Below are 21168 nucleotides of genomic sequence, written 5' to 3'. Positions count from 1 at the left end.
TAAACATACCTTAAAGAGAATCTGTTCAAATACACATAAATTAATTGGTTATCAAGCTAAACTGATTTAGAAGACCATATATATTTTATTTAGACACACATTTATTTATTTATTTATTTTATTATTATTATTATTATTATTATTTTGATTCACCCTCGTGAATTATTTTGCATTTATTGTTTAAAAAACATTAAATTACTTTGCAGTTTATTTTGGGAAGGCATGGTAAGATTTGAATTGAGATGAATTGTTTTTCTATCTACAGGTGTTTATTGTACTTTTAAAGTGTTGTATATATGTGTGTATATTCTATATTTGTATATGCTATATGCATATATAGTTTTATTATTATTTTAAAAATTATTTATTTATTTATTTTTTGGCTGGCCCAGTTTAAACAATTACCGTGGGGACCACTGATCTATATAATGACATTTTGATAATCCTCTGCTTTCCCCACCACAATTATTAAAATAGTAATTAAATACCCTAGAATACGGTATGTTCTACTTATAGCCTATATGTTAAAATATATGTAGAAACAAAATTAGAGTTCATGTGTTTAACTCTCTTTTAGCAGGAAACCTTGCCACCATCTCAGACATGCAGCCTACTAATTTGTGGCGCCATCTTGTGTTCATTTACATAAAGTAACTGCATTTAAGATTATCGACAGATTAACATAATGTTATTTGACAAAAGCATATCAAATAACCGCTAGACTGGAAGCATTTCCCTTACTGGTGATCAGTCTAAGCTTGAAACATTTCTCTCTGTCCTCTCCTCTGCCACTTTATGTTCAAATTGTGAGGAAAAAAATATTACCCAACACAATTGATTTTATATTAAACTCTGTTTAGATTGTTTACTTTCACAATTTTTTTTTTTACAATATTATATAATTCACAAGTTAATATAATATAATATAATATAATATAATATAATATAATATAATATAATATAATATAATATAATATAATATAATATAGATGAACTAACAAATCTCCTGAAAACTGCCTCTTTGCTTATCCTCAGTTTTGTACCTGAGGTCATGAGTCAGTAGTCTCCATGGCAACAGGACGCGCTTCTCTCTTAGCCCCGCCCATCAGCAACAGTTGCCAGCTGTTAACTTCTCCTTTCAATTTTTAGCTTGAAACTGCCATCATGAATTGCTCCGGTTTTCTTCTTTTAACTTATAAACAACTTATAAACTATTGTTGTGACCTTTTATAATAGAGACAAAGGTAAGTGTCTGAAATCTTTGCGCATTAACTATTACGGTTATTAGTTACTTTTGTGTATAGTGTTATTGCCGTTGTCAACCGTTGATCGCAGAAACTGTTTACACAGGTTACGTCGTTACACATTTAACGTTATGTTATATGGCAATCGATTTATAGCGTTGTACTGTAATTAATAAGGCTACACATCGATCAATGACAAATAAGGACATCCGAGATGATTAGAGCAATCTTTTAAAAATCTTCTTAGAAATGTGTGTCCATCACTGATCTATAATGATCAGCACTGATGTCCATGTTATAACTTAGGCTATTTAACTTACAACGTGTAAACAATGTTTTTTTTTTTTTTTTTTTTTTTTTTTTAGATTAATGTTTAATGACTTTAAATATGTAATTAAGTAAAAAGTTATTATACTTTGTTTGTTCTTGGTTTGGATTGGCTATAAACATTTTCCAAAACGTTTTTAAACATATTATTCATGGAAAACACACCCTCACTGGCCACTTTATTAGGTACACCTTGCTAGTAACGTGTTGGACCCCCCTTTGCCTTCAAAACTGTCTTAATTCTTTGTGGCAAAGATTTAACAAGGTGCTGGAAAATTTTGGTCCATATTGACATGATGGCATCACGCATTTGCTGGAGATTTGTCGGCTCACATCCATGATGCGAAACTCCCGTTCCACCGCATCCCAAAGTTGATCTATTGGATTGAGATTTGGTGACTCTGGAAGTCATTGTCATGTTTTAGAAACCAGTTTGAGATGATCTGAGCTTTGTGACATGGTGCATTATCCTGCTGGAAGCAGCCATCAGAAGATGGTACACTGGTCATAAAGAGATGGATATGGTCAGCAGCAACAATACTCAGATAGGCTGTGGCATTTAAACAATCTCAGTTGGTACTAGGATCCAAGGTGTGCCAAGACAATATCCCCACACCATTACACCACCAGCAGCAACCTGAACCGTTGATACATGGCAGGATGGAACCATGCTTTCATGTAGTTTGCCAAATACGAAGTATGCCAAACTACTACAAACTAATACCAGCATTTTCTTAAAAAAAAATAAAAAAATCAGACTTTAATTTAGGAATTCAAGTTGATCATTTCTATGATCATGTTGATCATAGAAAAAAATGTGTATTCAAGTATTTTTTTGAATGAATTTCATTTGAATGCGTCTTTAACAATGTGGCCTGATAAAGAGAAGGCTTTGTGTTTTAATAAAATATAAATGAAATTCTCTTTCAGTTTTTGATTATATCACGTTATCATTATTTGATCCTTTAATTGCTATTAACAGAAGAGGATGCTGATTTTGGTCAATCAGTCAATAAGACCCAGAGAAAAGTACTATATATTACTATTGATTGCCTGATGCAGGTAAATTGCCTGGTGAGCTGCTGAGATCGTGCAGTTAGTTAAGAGTAAGACCAGTGATTTACAGGCGTGGCTGGTTGTCTAGAAACAGGGGAAGTGAAATACTATAAGCTGCTTATCAGAGGGGTTGTGTTTTGAGTTGCAGAGAGACGGTTTATTGTTGATATGTAAACTAAGAGGCATCAAACTCAGTTCAGACACTATGACACTGTTTCATAGGAGAGAGATGAACCCTTACCAAGAGCATTTTCAGGTAAACATCCGGACAGATTTGTATAAAGAAACAATATAGACTGTTATAAAGAAAATTGCTCTTTAAGAAATAGGAGTTATTTCTCATATACAATAGGCTACTCACTTAATAGATCTATGTTTGGTTCTGTTGTTATGGCTGATGTAATTAATGTAGCCTAGGCCTGCTATGCCAAGACTAATGTATATCATATCTACTGCACAGAGTATAAGAAAGGCAATGCATGTATTTCTCTCTTTCGCACTCATTATATATATTTATATTTACAATTTTTATTGAAATTGCCTATGGCTTTAACAGTTGTCACAGAGATGGACTTGAACAGTATGTTGTCTGCCATCTGCAAAAAAGTATTTCCTTTACTTGTTATAGCTAAAAGAGGGCATGTGCCTGTGCTTTTGTATATTATGGGAATAATATCTCTTTGAGATAATGGTTCTAAATTGTGTTTTAGAATAGAGACAGAGCGCATTTAGGCTATGCCTACACCCAGGGGGAAAACAAACCAACCGTGCCCATTGACTTTGCATTGCGAGAGGCTGCCTCCTTGTCATTTCTTGCTTCTAACAAAAGACAGAAAAAGCTGCTGTGTGACAAGGTGTACAGAAAACAAGCTACAAAACCCAGAAATAAGTTTTTATTAGCTCTCGACCCCAAAAAAACAAGTGTTTAGGACATAAAAGTGGATACGGGCAGTTGAGACAGAGCGTCACGTGTCTCATTACTCTGAGAACTAACGTACGTCCGCTGGAGGAGACCGTAATCGGCTACACAGGATAGTTTATCTTACAGAAATATAATATATAAAACTGACATTTGGATATTTGACTCACCAGTGACCAAATGTTTAACTTACTGCACACGTAGTGTATTTTTAGTGCATACTGAGTGTCAGGATCCCACAATTTACCCATTTGTTCCAGCCTGTATCCACTTTTATGTCCTCAAACGCTCGTTTTTTGGGGTCGACAACTTATGAAAACTTATTTCTGGGTTTCTTAGCTTGTTTGCTGTACACCTTGTCACATAGCAGCTTTTAGGCATTTTTCTGTCTTTTGTTAGAAGCAAGAAATGACAAGGAGGCAGCCTCTCGCAATGCAAAGTCAATGGAGACGGTTGGTTTGTTTTCCCCCTTGGTGGGCATGTTCTTCAGATTATGACGCGTTGCGCTCTGTCTCTATAGAAAAAAAAAAAGAAAAACCTTTGCCCAGGCTTCCTTTTAAAAATTACATATAATAAGTAATAATGAGTAAAATGAATATAAATAATAATACATTATCTGTTTTAAGCTTACTGAAAATGTAAACTGCATGTTCTCAGTGTTTCAGTGTTTTGCCTTCATTTTTCTGTAAACATTTCTACATTGCTGAATACGTAAAACATTTTAATAGTCAAAAATATTATTGTAAATGCCTCAAAGAAAATGAATAAAAAAAACAGGTCATAGCCTACTTTGAAACAATGTAATAGCATTGTGTGATAAACAGTCTGACATTTAAGATGTTTTTCAGTGAAAATCTCACCCTCTGCCATTTATACTAGTCAAATGTTGTTGTTTTTTGATCAGATTTTTTTTGTTTTTGAAAGAAGTCTCGTTCTCTCTCTTTTTTAACTTAGATTTTTATTTAAATAGTGGAACACAGAAATACAAAAGAACTGAACAGACAGATAGCCATCATGTAAAATTTGTATGTCCTTCTTATGCAGTTATCTTCATGTTAGTGGTTACCTTCTCAATAGTCCCGAAAGAAAGAGAGATATAAGAAAACAAACTAAAAAGAAACAAGGCGGGTTAGAGAAAGAAGTATCTTATGCTCACCAAGACTGCGTTGCTTGCTAAAATAGTAAAAACAGTAATATGGTAATAGTTTTCCAATTTAAAAATTTTCTAGTTTATTGTATTTTAAAATTTAATTCCGATATGTTGTCATAGCTAATCTAGAAATACTCTTTGTTTTCTCTCTTTCTCTCCCCATCCAGTCTCTGGTTAGGAATCACCACATCGATTCATCTTTGTATCTCAAACCTTTCACCATGTTGGGCCAGTTCTCCCCTGCTGTGTCCCCCACACCACCCTGGAGCCCAGCACACCAACTTCAGCCCTTCCGCTTCCGCTCACGCACTGAGCCCATAGACTGGAGGCGTCTCTCCGCCCTTGACGTGGACCGCGTTGTGCAAGAGATAGATGTCAGAGTGCTTCAGGACTTCATTATGACCGTAACATTCTGTGCCGTGGACGGCGAGCGGTGTCCAAACTGCCGTGGGCCTGCCGACCCTTCTTTGATCAAGCTGCTTCGTATGTCTCAGCTGAGCACTGAGTACCTGCTGCACTGCCAGGACTTCCTGAGCGCTCAGCTGTCAGGACTGGAGGAGCGTCTGCAGGGGGCGCTCTCTCTGGTCCAGCGAGGAGAAGAACAACGAGCAGAACTCGGAAAAAATCTGCAGGAAGCCAAGCTGGAGAATCGACGGAGAAAGAAGTTGATCAGCACTCAACAGCTCCTCCTGCAGGCCAGTGCAAATAATTATCACAAGGTGGATTTCTTAAAAAGTTGTACACATAAGGAGCTTTCGAAAAGTCTTTTTAAAATGGTACACTCACATTCAGTACAGATCAAAAGTTTGGGGTCCATACGATTTTTTTTGTTACTTTGAAAGAAGTCTCTATGCTCACCAAGGATGCGTATATTTGATCAGCAATACAGAAAAAATAATAATATTAATTTTTTGAAATAACTGTTTTCTATTTTCATGTATTTTAAAATGTAATATATTCCTGTGATTATTATCAATGTTGAGAAAAGTTGTGCTACTTAATATTTTTTATGGAAACTGTGATAATTTAGAATAATTAATATTAGATGGTTCAAAAGATCAGCATTTTTTTTAAATAGGCTAGAAATCTTTTGTAACATTGTACATGTCTTTATTGTCATAGTACTGAGCCCAAACTTTAGAAAGGTAGTATATCTGTAGGCTAATAAACACTCTTTTTTTCTTACATTATATTAAAGCGAACTGCCTGTTTCGTGCTAGAGCCTAGTAATCATAAAACCAGTTCTAATGTTTTGATCCCTTTTCCTTGTGAAAGTGCCAGTTCTGTGAAAAATCATTTGTCAACTACTCCTACTTACAAGCACATGTTCAGCGAAGACATCCTGAGGTCACAGATGCAGGTTGGTGAGAAAATGTGTGTCCACTCACTTTTCAAACGAAGTTTCATAAAATTTCAGAGATAGGAAGCTAGCACTTTAATTTCACTTGATAAATATGTTTCTATGATGTGGAAAAATAAATAAAGAATATTTTGTCAACTCAGTATCACTTGTGCATGTGTGTTTCTCAGAGAGGCAGAAAAAGAGAAAAGTCGAACAGATGGAAGATGGGATAGAAGAACTGAAGGAGAGACTGAGAGTGACACAGTTGCAGCTACAGGCAGAGAGAGAAACCGACAATTTGAGGCGGCAGCATGTGAGTTTGTGTTTGAATCAAGAACTCAAAAGTTTTGTGAGCGAACCCTAAAGCACTGAAATATAATTTTTCCTCCCAGTAATATTGAGCATCTAAAGGGATGGGAAGAAACACACAAACATTTTGTGAGCAAATGCTACATTTGCTCACAAAAGTACGCAAAAGTTGCGTAAGCAAACGAATCAGAGGCTAAAATCAGGCTTGGAAAATGCCTTTTATTTCTAGATTATGACAATTTTTGATGTAAAAATCATACTAACATTATAAGGGCACCCCAGGAACCAGTATAAAATAATAAAATAATCCAGTTCATGACCCCTTTAAGCACTCCATATGAAATACCAGTTTAAGTACATTTTTGTTATATATAAAAAAAAATCCTGTATTCTGCCAGGAACATGAAGAGCAGCAAAGGAGAGAACAGTCAGAGAAACAAGTGCTGGAGAGATGGAAAGAAGAGGAGAGAAGAAAATTTCAGCAGGAAATTGGAGAGCTGAGACAATTGTTTCTCCAGGAATCAAAAGACATGGCAAGCAAGAGCTCATCCATAGAGGCTGTGAGTGTACACAAGTTTAATAAAATGAACATTTTAAATTGTCACCAGTAGATGGAGACAAATCCTCTGCTATGTATTTCTACAAGCCATTCAATAGAGGAGCTATTGGAGGTAAGATATTTTTGTATGATGGAAAAGTAGTTTAGTGTTGTTGTAATACTTTTCTATGTTATTTGTCATTGTTTCATCTATAGAAACTGCTGGTGTTGCAGAACAAAGAAGTAGGTCTATTTAACAATGTCAGTTTACAAGAAGAGATTGACCCTGAGAAAGAAATGAGAGAAAAAAGAGAGAGAGAGCTGAAAGAGATAATGGCAAGGAAGGTAAGATTTCTCTCCTTGTTCAATGAGTCATGCATGAGTAATTAATACAATGCACTTTTAAAATGAATGGACATTATTATTCAATGTCCTTTAAACTGGCAAGGAAGGGATTATTCGTCTGCAAATACCTTAACAACTCTTAGGCAAGTATATACAGTAATATATCTCTATATATATATATATATATATATATATATATATATATATATGTATGTATGTATGTATATAATACCCTCACCAGCCACTTTATGAGGTACAACTTGCTAGTACCCTTTTGCCTTCAGAACTGCCTTAATTATTTGTTGCATAGATTCAACAAGGTGCTGAACTTGCACTTAAATCACAGTTCTTCACCGTGCTGATGCTCAGTTTAAACTTCAGCAGAGCTGTTCCCTGAGATAATGAGACATGCTTTGGGGGACAACTTTTTTCTCAGAATTCTGAAGCCTGATTTGTTAACATTTGTGCAACTGCACAAACCTATGGCATTTCAGCTCTGCAAAATGGGCAGGGCCGACTGCCTATGTAAGTCGGTGCCGAATGGCAGTTTATCAGAATCTTTCAACTGATAAGCGTCAGCGTCGACTTGTGTGCAGCTGTATAGCATGACAGAGTACGCAATGCTCATTCCCGTTATCTCAGAGAACCGAGGTTACGTTAGTAACCGGAGCGTTCCCTTTCGAAACGGTCTATCACATTGCGTGAATCACACTTTGGGGAACGATATACCATGGTGCCGTGCTATAAGCACAGAACAGAAGCTGTCCTATGAGCCCAGAAGCATAGGCTAACTTGCAAGGCTCAAGCCACAAGGCTGGAGCCTCAACAAAGACAGGCCAAACCACTATTATGGGTGCAAGACAGTCAAGGCGGAAAAGATCGTACCTTGTTATAGTAGACATCCAGGTTATAAAACCTAGCGAAGGTAGACAGCAAAGACCAGTCGGCTGCCGCACAAATATCCCCAATGGAGACTCTGCTGGACCAAGCCCAGGAGCAGGCCATCCCCCTTGGAGTGGGTCCTCATTCCAATGGGGCATTCAGGACAATCTCTGCTTCGTAACTGGCAGCCCTTAAGTGCGGCCTCTGAAGCACAAAATAGCTGCTCTGACTGCCGATACTGGCTAGAGCGCTCCACGTAAGTTCTGAGGGCCCGGACCAGGCAAAGTAAGTTAGCACCCTGCTCATCCTCTGAAGCAGGGAGAGAACGGAGTAGAGAGCACTTTAGGTACGTATCCATGCCTGGGTTTGAGGACAACTTTAAGGTCATTAGGCCCAAACTCCAAACAGGGGCCGGTTTCACAAAGCTATTTTAGACCGGTCTATAGTGTTAGACAAGTCTAAAATTTGCTCATAGACTAGTCTAATGCAAGTTAGACTGTTTCACAAAAATAAAGACTGACTTAATTTAGACCAAAAAAATTAAGACACCTTACCCACAGGCTAACTTAAGTCTAAGACTCTATGTTACCTTGGCAACCAGCAGTAACAATCAGTTACATTACAAACTGCCAAAAGAAAAGGGAAAATGGCTCATAATTTAAACATTTCTTCTTGTTACTACATTCCCAAGTAAAATGTCCTTGTAACTGTTAGGGCCGTTACATAGTCCTTGGATGCGCGAATGGATTCAAAATGTTCAAGCGTCGAACTAGATGCGACAGACGCGAATTTGACGCTCTATTCGCGTTTGGTGTGAACGCTGCATAATAACAGGCTGCGATGTCAAGATTGCAATGCTGGAATGTGTGTGTGTGTGTGTGTGTGTGTGTGAGTGTGTGTGTGTGTGTGTGTGTGTGTGTCAGAGAGAGAGAGAGAGGCACGGGCGCGATTGAACAGTGGAAACATAAAAACATACTCAGTCCATGACTCTTTTATTTTCCGCTGGGGTAAACTGCACTGAGCGGTTGAATGCGCTTACTCGATCCGCCATGTTTTTTGTTTTGAAAAGTGTCTTATTTTACCCAGAATGCATTGCAGTGTAGTCCTACTTAAGATAGTCAGAGTCTTAAGTGCTTTGTGCAACAGTCTGATTTAGATGTCTATCTGAAGTCTGACTATCTACTATATCTAAGCCATAGTCAAAGTCTATCTTTGTGAAACCGGCCCCAGGAAGCGCTCACTGAGAGTACCTGCATGTCGGCCACACACTTTACTGACACTAAAGCTAGCAGTAGGGCTCAAACAGAGGGCATTGAAAGGCCCTAAGGACTGTGGACAGGTCCTAGATCGGAACAATATGAGGGCAAGGCGGGTTAAAGGTGCCGTAGAATGGATTATTTTATTATTTTATAATGTTTCCTGGGGTGCCCTTATAATGTTAGTATGTTTTTTAGATCAAAATTTGTTATAATTTAGAAATAAAAGGCATATTTTCTAGCCTGATTTCATTCCCTGGATTGAACACTCTGTTTGAAGGGGCGTGTCTGCTGTGAGACTTCAGTGTTGTTGCCCACTGCTGTGATTGGCTGACATGCTTGCATATGAAATATCTGGCATTACATGTAGAGCTATCTGGAAAACTTTTACTATTACAGCTTTTATACGTTTTTACTATTACAGCTATCGGGATTAACGAATCATGAGAAGTTTTTTAAGTATTTAGATCTTTTCCAGCATTGAGCAGATGACAGCCGGTTGATCGCGTGAATGAAGATCTTATCACTGCAACGCGATCTACTGATGCATAAACAGTGTTGAACGACTTTGAGAGAAACATTATCTGTCTGAACTTGAACAATTACACATCAGAAATTCACATAACCCACTGGTTCTCCGGAGGCTCTGATGAAGGAACTAAAAAAAATACTTTTGTGTTCATTTGTACATCCAAACACTGAGCAACTGCCATGCTTCGTTCGCTCGTTTGCAAGCCACGATGTCTCTCGAGGAAAAAACAATATCGCGCTGGATCTAGATAACACAGTGTAAATTATTGTTAATAAAATCACTACTTACCGCTTGCGGGAATATAACGTTAGTTGAAATTGCCCCCTTCGTCCGTTTGAGACGCCAAGAGAAGCCTGGCTGCTTGATATATGTTCCAGGTTAGAAAAACAGTCCGTGGTGAAACGAGCAGAGCAACTAACAACTTCGAATTAAACTGTAGCGGTATCAGATTATAGATAGATCTGCCATTTTCCCTATGATCCTCCTCCTGCTTGTTTCTTCACCTGCAGAACTTCTGATGATTCGGCTGTGCAGTTTCGCCTGGCACTGAGCATGGGCTGGCATATGCAAATTTTTAGAGGCGTACATATTAATGATCCCAACTGTTGCGTCACAGTTGGTGTTATGTGGAGATTCACCTGTTTTTCAGGGGTGTTTTTCAAAAACGAGATTTAAATAAGAAAGGGAAAACTATGGTGTTTGAGACTCACTGTATGTCATGTCCATGTACTGAACTCTTGTTATTTAACTATGCCAAGATAAATTCAATTTCACATTCTAGGGCACCTTTAAGTCTCCTGGCTCCCCGCAAGAACTTGACGATCACACCAAACACGTTTTTCAGGTCGAAAACGCGATGCGATTTTTATGTTGCTAGGCAACCACTGAAACAGCTGTCCTGTCAGTAAAGTAAACGTCAAATCAGCCTTTTATTAATTTTATTTACTTTCTGTTAAAATTGTGGTAGTTACAGTTCGTGAGGTCGTTAAGCTCCTGGTAACCCGCGAGAGCACCACAAGTTTATCCTCCATCATCGCACTGCCCGGGCGTTCAAAGCAACTGTAGCTTTCATCACTACAACGGAAGGCCCGCCTCTCCATTCATTCGATTGGACAGTGGAAAAAAAACGCGATGACATCGGCGCAGCAGGTGGTAAAACGCGAGGTGCCTGGGGCGCATAAACAGCACGCAGAACGCTCACTGCCATAGGAAAACATAGGTGCCTCTCAGTGCCTCAAAGTCATTTCTTCCTACAGACTGGCCTGCCACAAGAGTGTGATTCGCTGCGATGGCCGCCACATATACTTTGAGCATGGAAGGGGATAGAAAAAACATCTATCGTGTGTCAATATGTGTAGTGAGTTGGTTCACTTGATTTTTGTTTTTCGCTTCAGAACTTCCGTTAAGGGTGGTTCCCTGGTTTTCAAGGTGCATTGTGGGACCTTTTAGGGAGCGAACGTTTCAGTGCACTGTAACAATTTTGCGATTGAAACAGCCCTTAAAATGGCTGACTCTCTGATCAGTGCCCTGACTACTGAACTAGAGAGCTGATTGAGATGCATCCCATGTCTACATACCTAAATACATTAAGTTGCTGCCATGTGATTGGCTGATTAGATATTTGCGTTAACGAGCAGTTGAACAGGTTTACCTAATAAAGTATCTATATATTTGATTGTATCCAGTGGTGTAGTGGTAAAAAAAGAGGTGGGTAAACTATAAATTCTGGTGGACCACGACGTGGTCACCCAGTAAGGTGGGCCACTGCCTACCGGTGTATGTGTATCCTGATGACATCGCTATAGGCTATCATTTGATGGTACTACCAAGGGTATCACTGGTTGTTTCCTCATCATAGGTCACACAATCACTTTTCAATTCATACATTAAAGCCACACTAGGTAGGAATTCCGTTTTGGTCAAACAACGACCCCTAGAGTCGCTGTGGACTACTTGTATTTAACGTTACTGTCGTAAATACCACTCACGCAGAGCAGTCTCTTCACTCACGGCCTGATCCCCTCCCCCCTGTATGCCGGTCCCTGTTCAGTCGGATGGAAGCTGTAACGAGAAATAAGGTGTGTCCCCTTTAAGAGCTGCGCGCGCCCTGTTTAACTGACTCGGCACAGTCTGTATTGTATGTGCGCCTCGAACACCCCGTAAGCGGGTTGTTTCTGTTTGATGCTCATTCTTGTTCGACTGGGGAATAAACACAACACGTTTCAAATCGTCGGACATCGAACATCGAGCTATAGCCTCCGAAGATGTCTAAGTTACTAATCCATCGACAAGAACGCCAGGTGCTTTTTAGCTCACACCAACGAGTGAAAGCTTGTCCGAGTGATATACAATATAAGCAATATACTTACTTAGTCCAACAGCATGTGAGGACGTGTTGGGGGAAGTGAGGTAGCCTATGCCATAAAGCAGTCGAATTTTGTAGTTCTTTTTGTGCGCGGGGGTTACTACCCGAACCCCGAAGTTTAAAAGTACGATTAAAAACTATACAGACCCCGTCAGGCTATGGCAGACATGTCATTCAACCTACTGTAAGTCGATGTACCATCACAAGAGTCTTGGAAATATATTATGAAGGTTGAAAAGTTACCTAGTGCTGCTTTAATCTAAGTTCTTGTTAAAGAGACTCAAAAAGGAATAATATGGTTGAAATCTATAAAGTTTACTAAATGACAAAACAGAGAAAACAAAAATATTTAAGAGAGAGTTCGAGAGGGAGGCTTATATCCAGGGCTTCCAATGCAATGCACTTGTGCATAATGATTAGGGACTTGGGATTATTTTCATAGTCAATTAATCTGTTGAATATTTCCTCGATTAATTGATTAGTTGTTTGGTCTATCAGAAAAATGTGGATCAGTGTTTCCCTGTAGAGGGAAAAGTCTTTAAGGGGTTGGTCACCCAAAAATGAAAATTCTGTCATCATTTACTCTCCCTCAAGTTGTTCCAAACCTGTATGATTTCCTTTCTTCTGCTAAACACAAAAGAAGTTATTTTAAAGAAGGTTGGTAATTAAACAGTTGCTGGTCCCCATTGACATCCATAGTAATTTTTTTTCCTACTATGGAAGTCAATGGGGTCCATCAGTCGTTTGGTTACCGACTTTCTTCAAAATATCTTCTTTTGTGATCAGCAGAAGAAAGAAAGTCATACAGGTTTGGAACAACTTGAGGGAGAGTAACTGATGACAGAATTTTCATTTTTGGGTGAACTATCCCTTTAACCTGGTACAGGCTTGATTCCCTCTGAATCTATTGTACAGTTCGGTTTCGACATGCTCCCTACATTAAACCAGCTGCCTGTAATGAATAAAAAAAAAAAATAATAATAATAATAATAATTTTTGCATCGTTTTAATGATTTCCTTTTGCGGCTGCGATCAAGTTTCATTCTCGCGCAGCTTGTTTAGTAACTTTACGAGCGTGTGTTTTTTGCTACGTGTGTGCGCCGTTCTCTTTGTTCCGTGTGTGTGTGTGTGTGTGTGTGTGTGTGTGTGTGTGTGTGTGTGTGTGTGTGTGTCGGCGCGCTGCGCTCTCTGCTCAATGTTCTGCTCTGTGTTTGCGCTGCGCGTTCTGCTCTGTCGTTAATGGCCCAAATGCTCGAATCATGTACCGATCGGCGATCACGCACTGGAAAAGCAAAGTCCGCTCAAATAACGTGAAATTTAGAGGTGGATAAACGCACTTTGGAGGTGGGCAAACGCTATTTCCGAATTTTTGGGAGGTGAGTAAACGCCGTTTATGTGCGTTTAGCCTCCACTACATCCCTGATTGTATCGTTATAGAAAGTAAAATTTATAAATATATGAGACTTTTCAGTCCACATAGTGCTTGCATTTTTAAATATTTACTCTGTATTTTTTATATTTAATTATTCATGTTCCATTTTTGTTTTGTTTTTTTTCATTCAGAAAAGTGAATGGAAGAAGAAATACCAGGAAGCACAGAACAGACACCAGCAGAAGCAAGAGGAGGCAAGTCTTTCTGGTATTGCACTGTCTTGGCAACATTTTGGAATCCTCTCATCACGTCTGTGATTTGTATGTGTATGTCACAGCTGAAGAGAGAGAATGCCAGGCTTCTGGAGGCCTTGTCTGTAGAGAAAAACTCTGGCTCCAGTTTGAAGAAACTTCAGCAGCAGGTTGTCTCTCTCTCTTCTCAGTTGAGCCAGAAGGACAGACTCATCAAATCTCTGGAGGATAAGGTTGGTTATTTACTTCACAATCACAAACAGTGGAAGAAAGTGAGCAATAATTTCATGCAATTGTCACGGAAATAGTTTCCTTAAAGGTAAAGTTCCACTAGAGGCACCAAACATAATTACAAAAATAATGTTTCCAGATTCCAAAGGTTTCCCCAAACTGCTCTACTAGCCCTCCTGCTTCACATCTCAATTTTATTGCAGTTTATTGCAAACAGTTTATTGCAGGCCATCCTGTAAAATGAAGCATCACAGTGCTTACACTTAGGACAACCTTCAAACTTATCTCATATTAACCTGTGATATTATTTTAAAGGTATTTTAAGGATTTTCACATTAAAAAATTGCACACTTTACCTTTAACTATATTAATTAATAATTAGATTATTAAAGTGATTGTAGTTATTGTAAAATGATCTGCTGATGTCTTGATTCTTAAACACTAATTATCTTTCTAATTGATGCTTTATCGCACAGATTAAAAAACGGTCGGTCATTCCAGTCTCAGGTAATGAATTATATCTATGTGGACTTACTCATTGCTTGATTAAATAAAATATTGTTGCTTTGAATTAAGTTTAATCTGGTTTTGGCCCATTTTTCTCATCTCATTTGGTAGTTCCAGTGGTTTCTCAATATGCCCAAGATTCTCCTGAGGAGCTAGAGGAGGAAGGGGAGAGTATGTGGTTCAGTTGTTTCTAACTACAGTATACTGTATGCATACACCAATCATGCCATTATGTATTTAAAGCAAACTTGTGCATGCACCTCCAGGCCTGGATGACTCAGATGAACCCCAGTGGAAGGTTCTAAAGTTACACAAAGGAAAGCCAGAGCTGATGAGAGAGTGTAGACCCATTCTAGAAGAATCACTGGAGGAAAAACTGGAGAATATGGGACTGCGGAAGGTAGAACACATTGCAGACACAAATATTTACATTTGACATGTGGCAAAATGGAGTAAAAATTGTAAATAGAACAGATTTTTTTAGGAAATACATGATTTAATTCAAACTGTAAGATTGATAGTCTTATCCCGACATGCAAACCGAATAATAAAGTAAATAATTATATTAATAAAGTAAATTGTTTTCTGACAAAAAAAAGTTGAACACATGAAAACACATGAATATTATGTAATTCAAAAACATTGCTTAGTGGTTAAAGTGATTATGTTTTGGCAGGGTACCAAGGGCATCTCTAAGCAAACATTTAAGAGTCTGAGTGTTCTGTTGACTGGTCAGCGGCAGCAGAGATATAGACAGCAGCCAGACCTTCAAAACTACAGAGACAACTTGGTACATGAGGTCACCAGGCGAGTGAAAAGCCTACAGAAGAGCCAGGGGCAATTAACACCCAGCACTTCGAAACAGAGTGAGCAGAAGTGTTATTTATCATGCCACCACACTACCCATATTCATGCATCTTGTTTATCTTCTTTCATATCATGTTCTATTTGATTGCTACTCATCTGAACCAAGATCAGTCAATCTTGTATATTTGTTTTTAGGGGGAAAGAGAAATTCAACCCCAGTGAAGGAAAAAAGGCTCCGATCTAGCGAGGGCTCAAAGCCGTCCATTCAGAAAGCCAAGAGACTACAGCCAAAAGCACTTATTCCAACACCCTCCCCACGCTCCAATGCACCTCCTCAGATTCAGAATCCAAAAACACAGCAAAAAAAGAACAGGTATACTTTTTCGTACAATTGGAAAACATTACTCAGGGACAAATGAAAATTAAAACATGAAATAGATTGTGAAAGACCAAGCAGCTTAATATCAGTCTTTAATGAGTATATTTCTCTTTTCAGCACACCACCTTTCAGTTCAGATGAGGATGAGACAGTTGAGGACAGTGCCTATGTTACCAGCTCACGGGCCAAGCCTTCCACCTCTGTCCGCCTTGTTCAATCAGGATCACTGATGAACCCAACAGCTGAGCCTGATTGGACAGATAATGAGCTGTCAGAGACTGCAGACACACCCAAACTCCTCAGAACTCCCAATCCACATGGTGAGCAAATACCAAATTCCTATACATAGTTTATTTATTTTAATCACAACAAGACCATTTGGAACTAGTCTGAATATTGAATGTATTTAATATATATAAATGATGTATATGATCACCACTCCCTAACATGTATGTGCAAATCATTTAGCTAAAATAGAGTTCTGCAGTGATGTATTTTTGTAGGCCAACCTGGAAGTTAGCATCACCCTGGGTCCCTTGAAAAAAAAGACAATAGGAAATTTCTAATGGCTTTTGGATTATTGCAGAAAAAAGACCTGTGACCAACAAAAGTTTGATTCTTGCACATTCATGATAATCTTCAAAAATTAACACAACTTTTGTTTTAATTTTGAAGCCTAAATACAATCGCCAGAAGTAAAAAGCTAAATGTAGGCTGTAAACAAAGTACATCACGGTCGCATGACTTCAGCGTCAACACCATAAAGCTCTTTTAGTCTTTAAAAGAAAACAAAAGTTCCCTGAAAGTTTGAGTTAGATTGGTTTGCAAGAGCACAATTATAAAAAGCAGACTAGTGAGTAGATGAGTTTACCTGTTCTGCATGATGACGTTTAATGTCCCCGAAAACCCCATTTAGCCACTTGTTAACAACCCACCTTTTTCAAAACAAGTAAAAGCTTTTAAAAAAATCATAAGAGGGTATTGCTGATGTATGTCATGTTGTGAAATAAAAACGTTAAAATTTATTGAGTTTGTATTAACCACGGACCTTATTTCACAGGGTTTCTGCGGGGTCTTTAAAAGTCTTAAAGTCTGAAATTCTGAACTTTAAATTTAAGGCCTTAAAAAGTCTTAAAAACGGCCATATTTTCATCCTAGGTCTTAAATTTCATTTAGTCAGGTCTTAAAAAGTGTTTACCCTCGTTCATTTCCAGAAACGCTGGCCGCGGAAAGTTATTACAAAGTAGCAAAAAAGTATCGAGTTGTAGCCTACAAAGCGGAGCTCTAGCAGGGGTCTCCAACACGTCGCTCGCGTGCTGCCAATAGCTCGTGGCTTGATATGAGCTAGCTCGCCAGAGGCCGTTCACATATTGCGTCTTTTGCACGCTCAAGTTTGTTCAAATATAGGCACGCGGGAAGCGCGCTCATAATTGAAGCGACGCGCTAATTTTTTTACCAGGCGCAACGAGATGAAAAAAATCTAAACTTTTCAGAATGCCGCAAACGCACCGCAGGAACCAACCAATCACCCCTTTCCATAACAACATTGAAAGCTCAGTCAACATGAAGGATGGGGGTGCACCCAAACACTACTAATAAATATAAGCTAATGTGTAAATGTCAGTAATTTATCTTTTTTGACTCATTCTTTTTATAAAAAAATATTTAAAGGCTGAAATATGAGGTTTATCTTTGTATAAAACCTTTTTTGTCAAAACTTTATTTGAACTTGTACATGTTAGTAGATAACATGTTGCAAGACACTCTTTTAAAATCTGGCCATTATTTTTAATGATATTTTAATGTTTACGTAAACAAAAAGTGCATATTGATGCTAGTCAATTTGTTATTTGCTGTTTTTCGACATAAAACTTGTTGAATTGACTTCATTCTGTAGTATTAGTACTTTTTGAACAGGATTCTGTGATAACCGTGATAATTTTGGTCACTCAATCATCTCATCATTTCCTCTCTAGTTATGATCAACTAAAATCAACAATAATTGTGTTTTTAACAGTATAATATGCAAAAGTACAATTTTCTATTAAAAAAAATCTACCTCTCTCTCTCTCTCTCTCACACACACATCAGATAATCATAGATTGATAGATAGATAGATAGATAGATAGATAGATAGATAGATAGATAGATAGATAGATAGATAGATAGATAGATAGATAGATAGATAGATAGATAGATAGATACTCTAATGATCCCGAGGTAACTATCTATCTAACTTGGATAATGCGTTGTGTAGGTCTTAAATTTCAATCTTTATGGTCTTAAAATGTCTTAAAATGGTCTTAAATTTGACTTACTGAAACCTGCAGAAACCCTGATTTCAGGCATTTAACCAAAAACCCGTTCAAAAAACCTATTGCCTTCAGGATGATGGAACCGAAAGTGCTAAAATGCAAGCTCGCTTTTTGGGTTTTGGCTTACAAAAATGTATCATCATTGCAACACTCTATAACAAAAGAATAGACAGATTTTTTTTTAAATGCCACCTATAGAAATTTGTATTTAAATCATATATTTTATCATGTTTAATAAACTTTTGTGGACCAGGGTGAAATTTCTTGTCATTCTGTCATTCCAATTCAATGTCCTGTGGGATGTGGAGAATTCAGTTTAATCAAAGTTTAGTCTTACATTACAGTATTAGTCAGTTAACATGAATGGTTTATGATTGCAGGTTCTGTTGTCCAAACACTGACAAGAAGTTTGGAAAGACAGCTAAGCACACCAGTCAAAAAGCCTGTAGGCGGGACTAGAGTTCTGCCACCATCCAGCCCCTCCCCTCGCCCTGCCATTGTAAAACAGAGAGCGGTAAAAAAAAAAAAAAAGCTTGCATATAAGCTATTTCTATACCTATTGAAATCTTGCAGCAGAAATATAATTTGTTTTTGAACATTAGGTCTCATTCACTAAGCATGCATACATTTGCACAAATTTGTGCGTGAATTCTGCTTACGAATGTTTCGAATGTTTTCAATGTTTCCATCAATAACTTCCAGTCTAAAGTTTATTCTAAATTTGCAAAAAATGTAAGAAAAACTGAAATCAAATATTATTGGTGGCCTTATAAACATGTTAAGATGAAATTTTAAACATAGATATAGATATGAAATACCGTATATACCCGACTATAAGACGACCCTGAATATAAGACGACCCCCCCATTTTCCAGACTTATTTTTGGGACAAAAAGAGATTTTTGTGGAAAAAATCTGGTTTTCAACAGAAAATAATTTTATTTGAAAATTGCAGTGATAATTCATTCTCTCTCTTCCAGCGCGCGCGCGCACCTTTCTCTATCTCTCTCTCTTGCGCTCTGCGTCTCGCACGCGCTCCTCTCTCTCTCTCTCTCTCTGCGTCTAGCGCACCTTGCTCTGCATCTCGCGCACGCGCACCTCTCGCTCTCTCTCGCTCTCTCTGCGTCTCGCGCGGCAGAGAGGAGCAGCGTTTTAATTCAGTTAAACACAGAATGTTGCTTCTCTAATTTTACATGCAAGTATAGCCGAAATCATTTGTCTTAATGGGTTATGTTTCAGTCACTATTTCATATTTATTCAGTTGTTCTTTCTCCCTTTCCCCCCGTGATTTTGTCTATATCGCGAATATAAGACGACCCCCCATTTTTCAGCCTATTTTTAGGACAAAAACCTCGTCTTATATTCGGGTATATACGGTATATTTCATCACATATATACTTACTGTTAACCGGTCCTACTCGACCAACTCTCCGGTGTGGGAGGCGGGCGCGCCACAAGGACGCTAAAGACTGTGCCTCTTGAGGCCGGGTGAATGAGGTTTACACGCATCGCACAGGGTTTTTCTGGCCGATTTAACATGTAGAATCAGTGTCGGGCCGTCGGTGAGAGAGAGAACTCTGATTGGCTGTTCAGTTTAGCGAACGAGTTGGTGCATGAGAATAAGAGCAAAAGTTATGAAATCAAGCAAAGAAATCATGACGGCAAAGACAGAAGGCTGTTCTAATTTTACGTCATCTTACCTGAGCATTCCACTGTGCAAATATTTTCATAATAACATGAGCTGAGTGGAATAAAGAACATGATCAGCATGATTGATATTCAAAACGGCAAGCGCTGCTTTGTTTGTGGTTTGTATACCTGCAGTCTTAGTTTTGCTTTGCCTTTTTCAAATGAAGAATGAAGATGAATATATCTGCTTAAATAGACAGTTGTTAAGTGAGGTTTACACGCACAGCTCTTACTTGACTACGTCCGTTACATAAGCATGTGTTTTGAATTAGGCATACAATTTTCGTGAGAAGTTCAAATGTGTACATAAATACAAAGTGTATGCAATTACTAGTGAATGAGACCCATTGTCTTTAGTATTGGATTGAATGGCTTTGTATTATACCTGTCTTCTAGCTGTCTGATGAAGATAGTGATTTCGAGCTGTCCTCCATAGAAGAGCTCACAGCAAACCGTGCAGGAGTACGCAAAAGTTCAGAGGTCGGCGGAACCTCGGGCACCAGTGCATGGAGTTCTGCGGCCAGTAGACCAGGAGCAGCGTGGTGATGATGTGTGAAGTGACCTGTCAAATAAATGCAGACTCGTATATAATTTACAAGTGCATTTACAATGTTTTTTTGAGTGTACCCTCAAAATTGTAGCCACAAATATCAGCCATTATTTGTTTGTGTGCTGTAGTATAACCTTCAGACACTTTGTTTTTATAAACCGTGCACTTGATAGTGACAAACGTAGTCCAATACGCATTGAATTTTTAGCAGCCAAGCAGGAAGTAGTACACATTTTCAATTAGCTTTTTATATACAGTAAACTACCATTGGGTTTCAAAACCTTTTTTTCAAATACCTTCAATAAATATATGGTTGCGGTATTGGTGAAAATGAAAACATTACTCATGACCATATGAAACATAAACAAAATCAGGTTAATAAATGTCTGAAGGCCCATTCACTCCAAGAATGGTAACTATAACTTTCTGTTTATTGTAAGTGTGCTACAGTTATGTTTGTTCTCTTTAAAGTCAGGTGGATTCTGATTGGCTGTCAATTTGATTTTAGCTCATAAAACAAGCATTCTGAAAGTGATTCCAACTATATAATTCTTCATCTTTCATATTTTAAAGCATGGCATGATCATAATAGCCGTAGAAGTAACAATGCAAAGTAAAACAGTAGCTAATGAGAAAATATTTCAAAGTAATGTTTGCCATGTGTGATGAAGGTGAAACACTATAGTTTGCAACGAGTGAGGTGGCTTTAAGTTCTGACCAAATAAGCGACCATGCAGGCTACAGTTGCCGCAATAGCCTGGCTGCATGTTCTTATCTCTCGGGCAACAGAGTTGGGTTCCTT

The 21168-nt window shown here is 38.2% G+C and overlaps 1 protein-coding gene across 1 annotated transcript; it reads left to right on the top strand.

Annotated features, from left to right (window-relative positions):
- The first annotated feature begins 1120 nt into the window (after positions 1-1120).
- Positions 1121-20410, top strand: dzip1l (DAZ interacting zinc finger protein 1-like). Its single transcript, XM_081380501.1, has 16 exons — positions 1121-1244; positions 4864-5415; positions 5972-6056; positions 6227-6351; positions 6746-6907; positions 7102-7230; positions 13829-13891; positions 13975-14121; positions 14596-14626; positions 14738-14797; positions 14893-15026; positions 15303-15492; positions 15629-15806; positions 15930-16132; positions 18508-18641; positions 20213-20410. The coding sequence occupies exons 2-16, from the start codon at positions 4918-4920 to the stop codon at positions 20360-20362; spliced, it is 2289 nt and encodes a 762-aa protein (XP_081236627.1). The 5' UTR covers positions 1121-1244; positions 4864-4917; the 3' UTR covers positions 20363-20410.
- Positions 20411-21168: the final 758 nt, after the last annotated feature.

This window comes from Scardinius erythrophthalmus (genome assembly GCF_964197995.2).
Source record: "Scardinius erythrophthalmus genome assembly, chromosome: 12".
NCBI classification, from domain to species: Eukaryota; Metazoa; Chordata; class Actinopteri; order Cypriniformes; family Leuciscidae; genus Scardinius; species Scardinius erythrophthalmus.
This window is presented reverse-complemented; position numbering and strand designations above follow the sequence as displayed.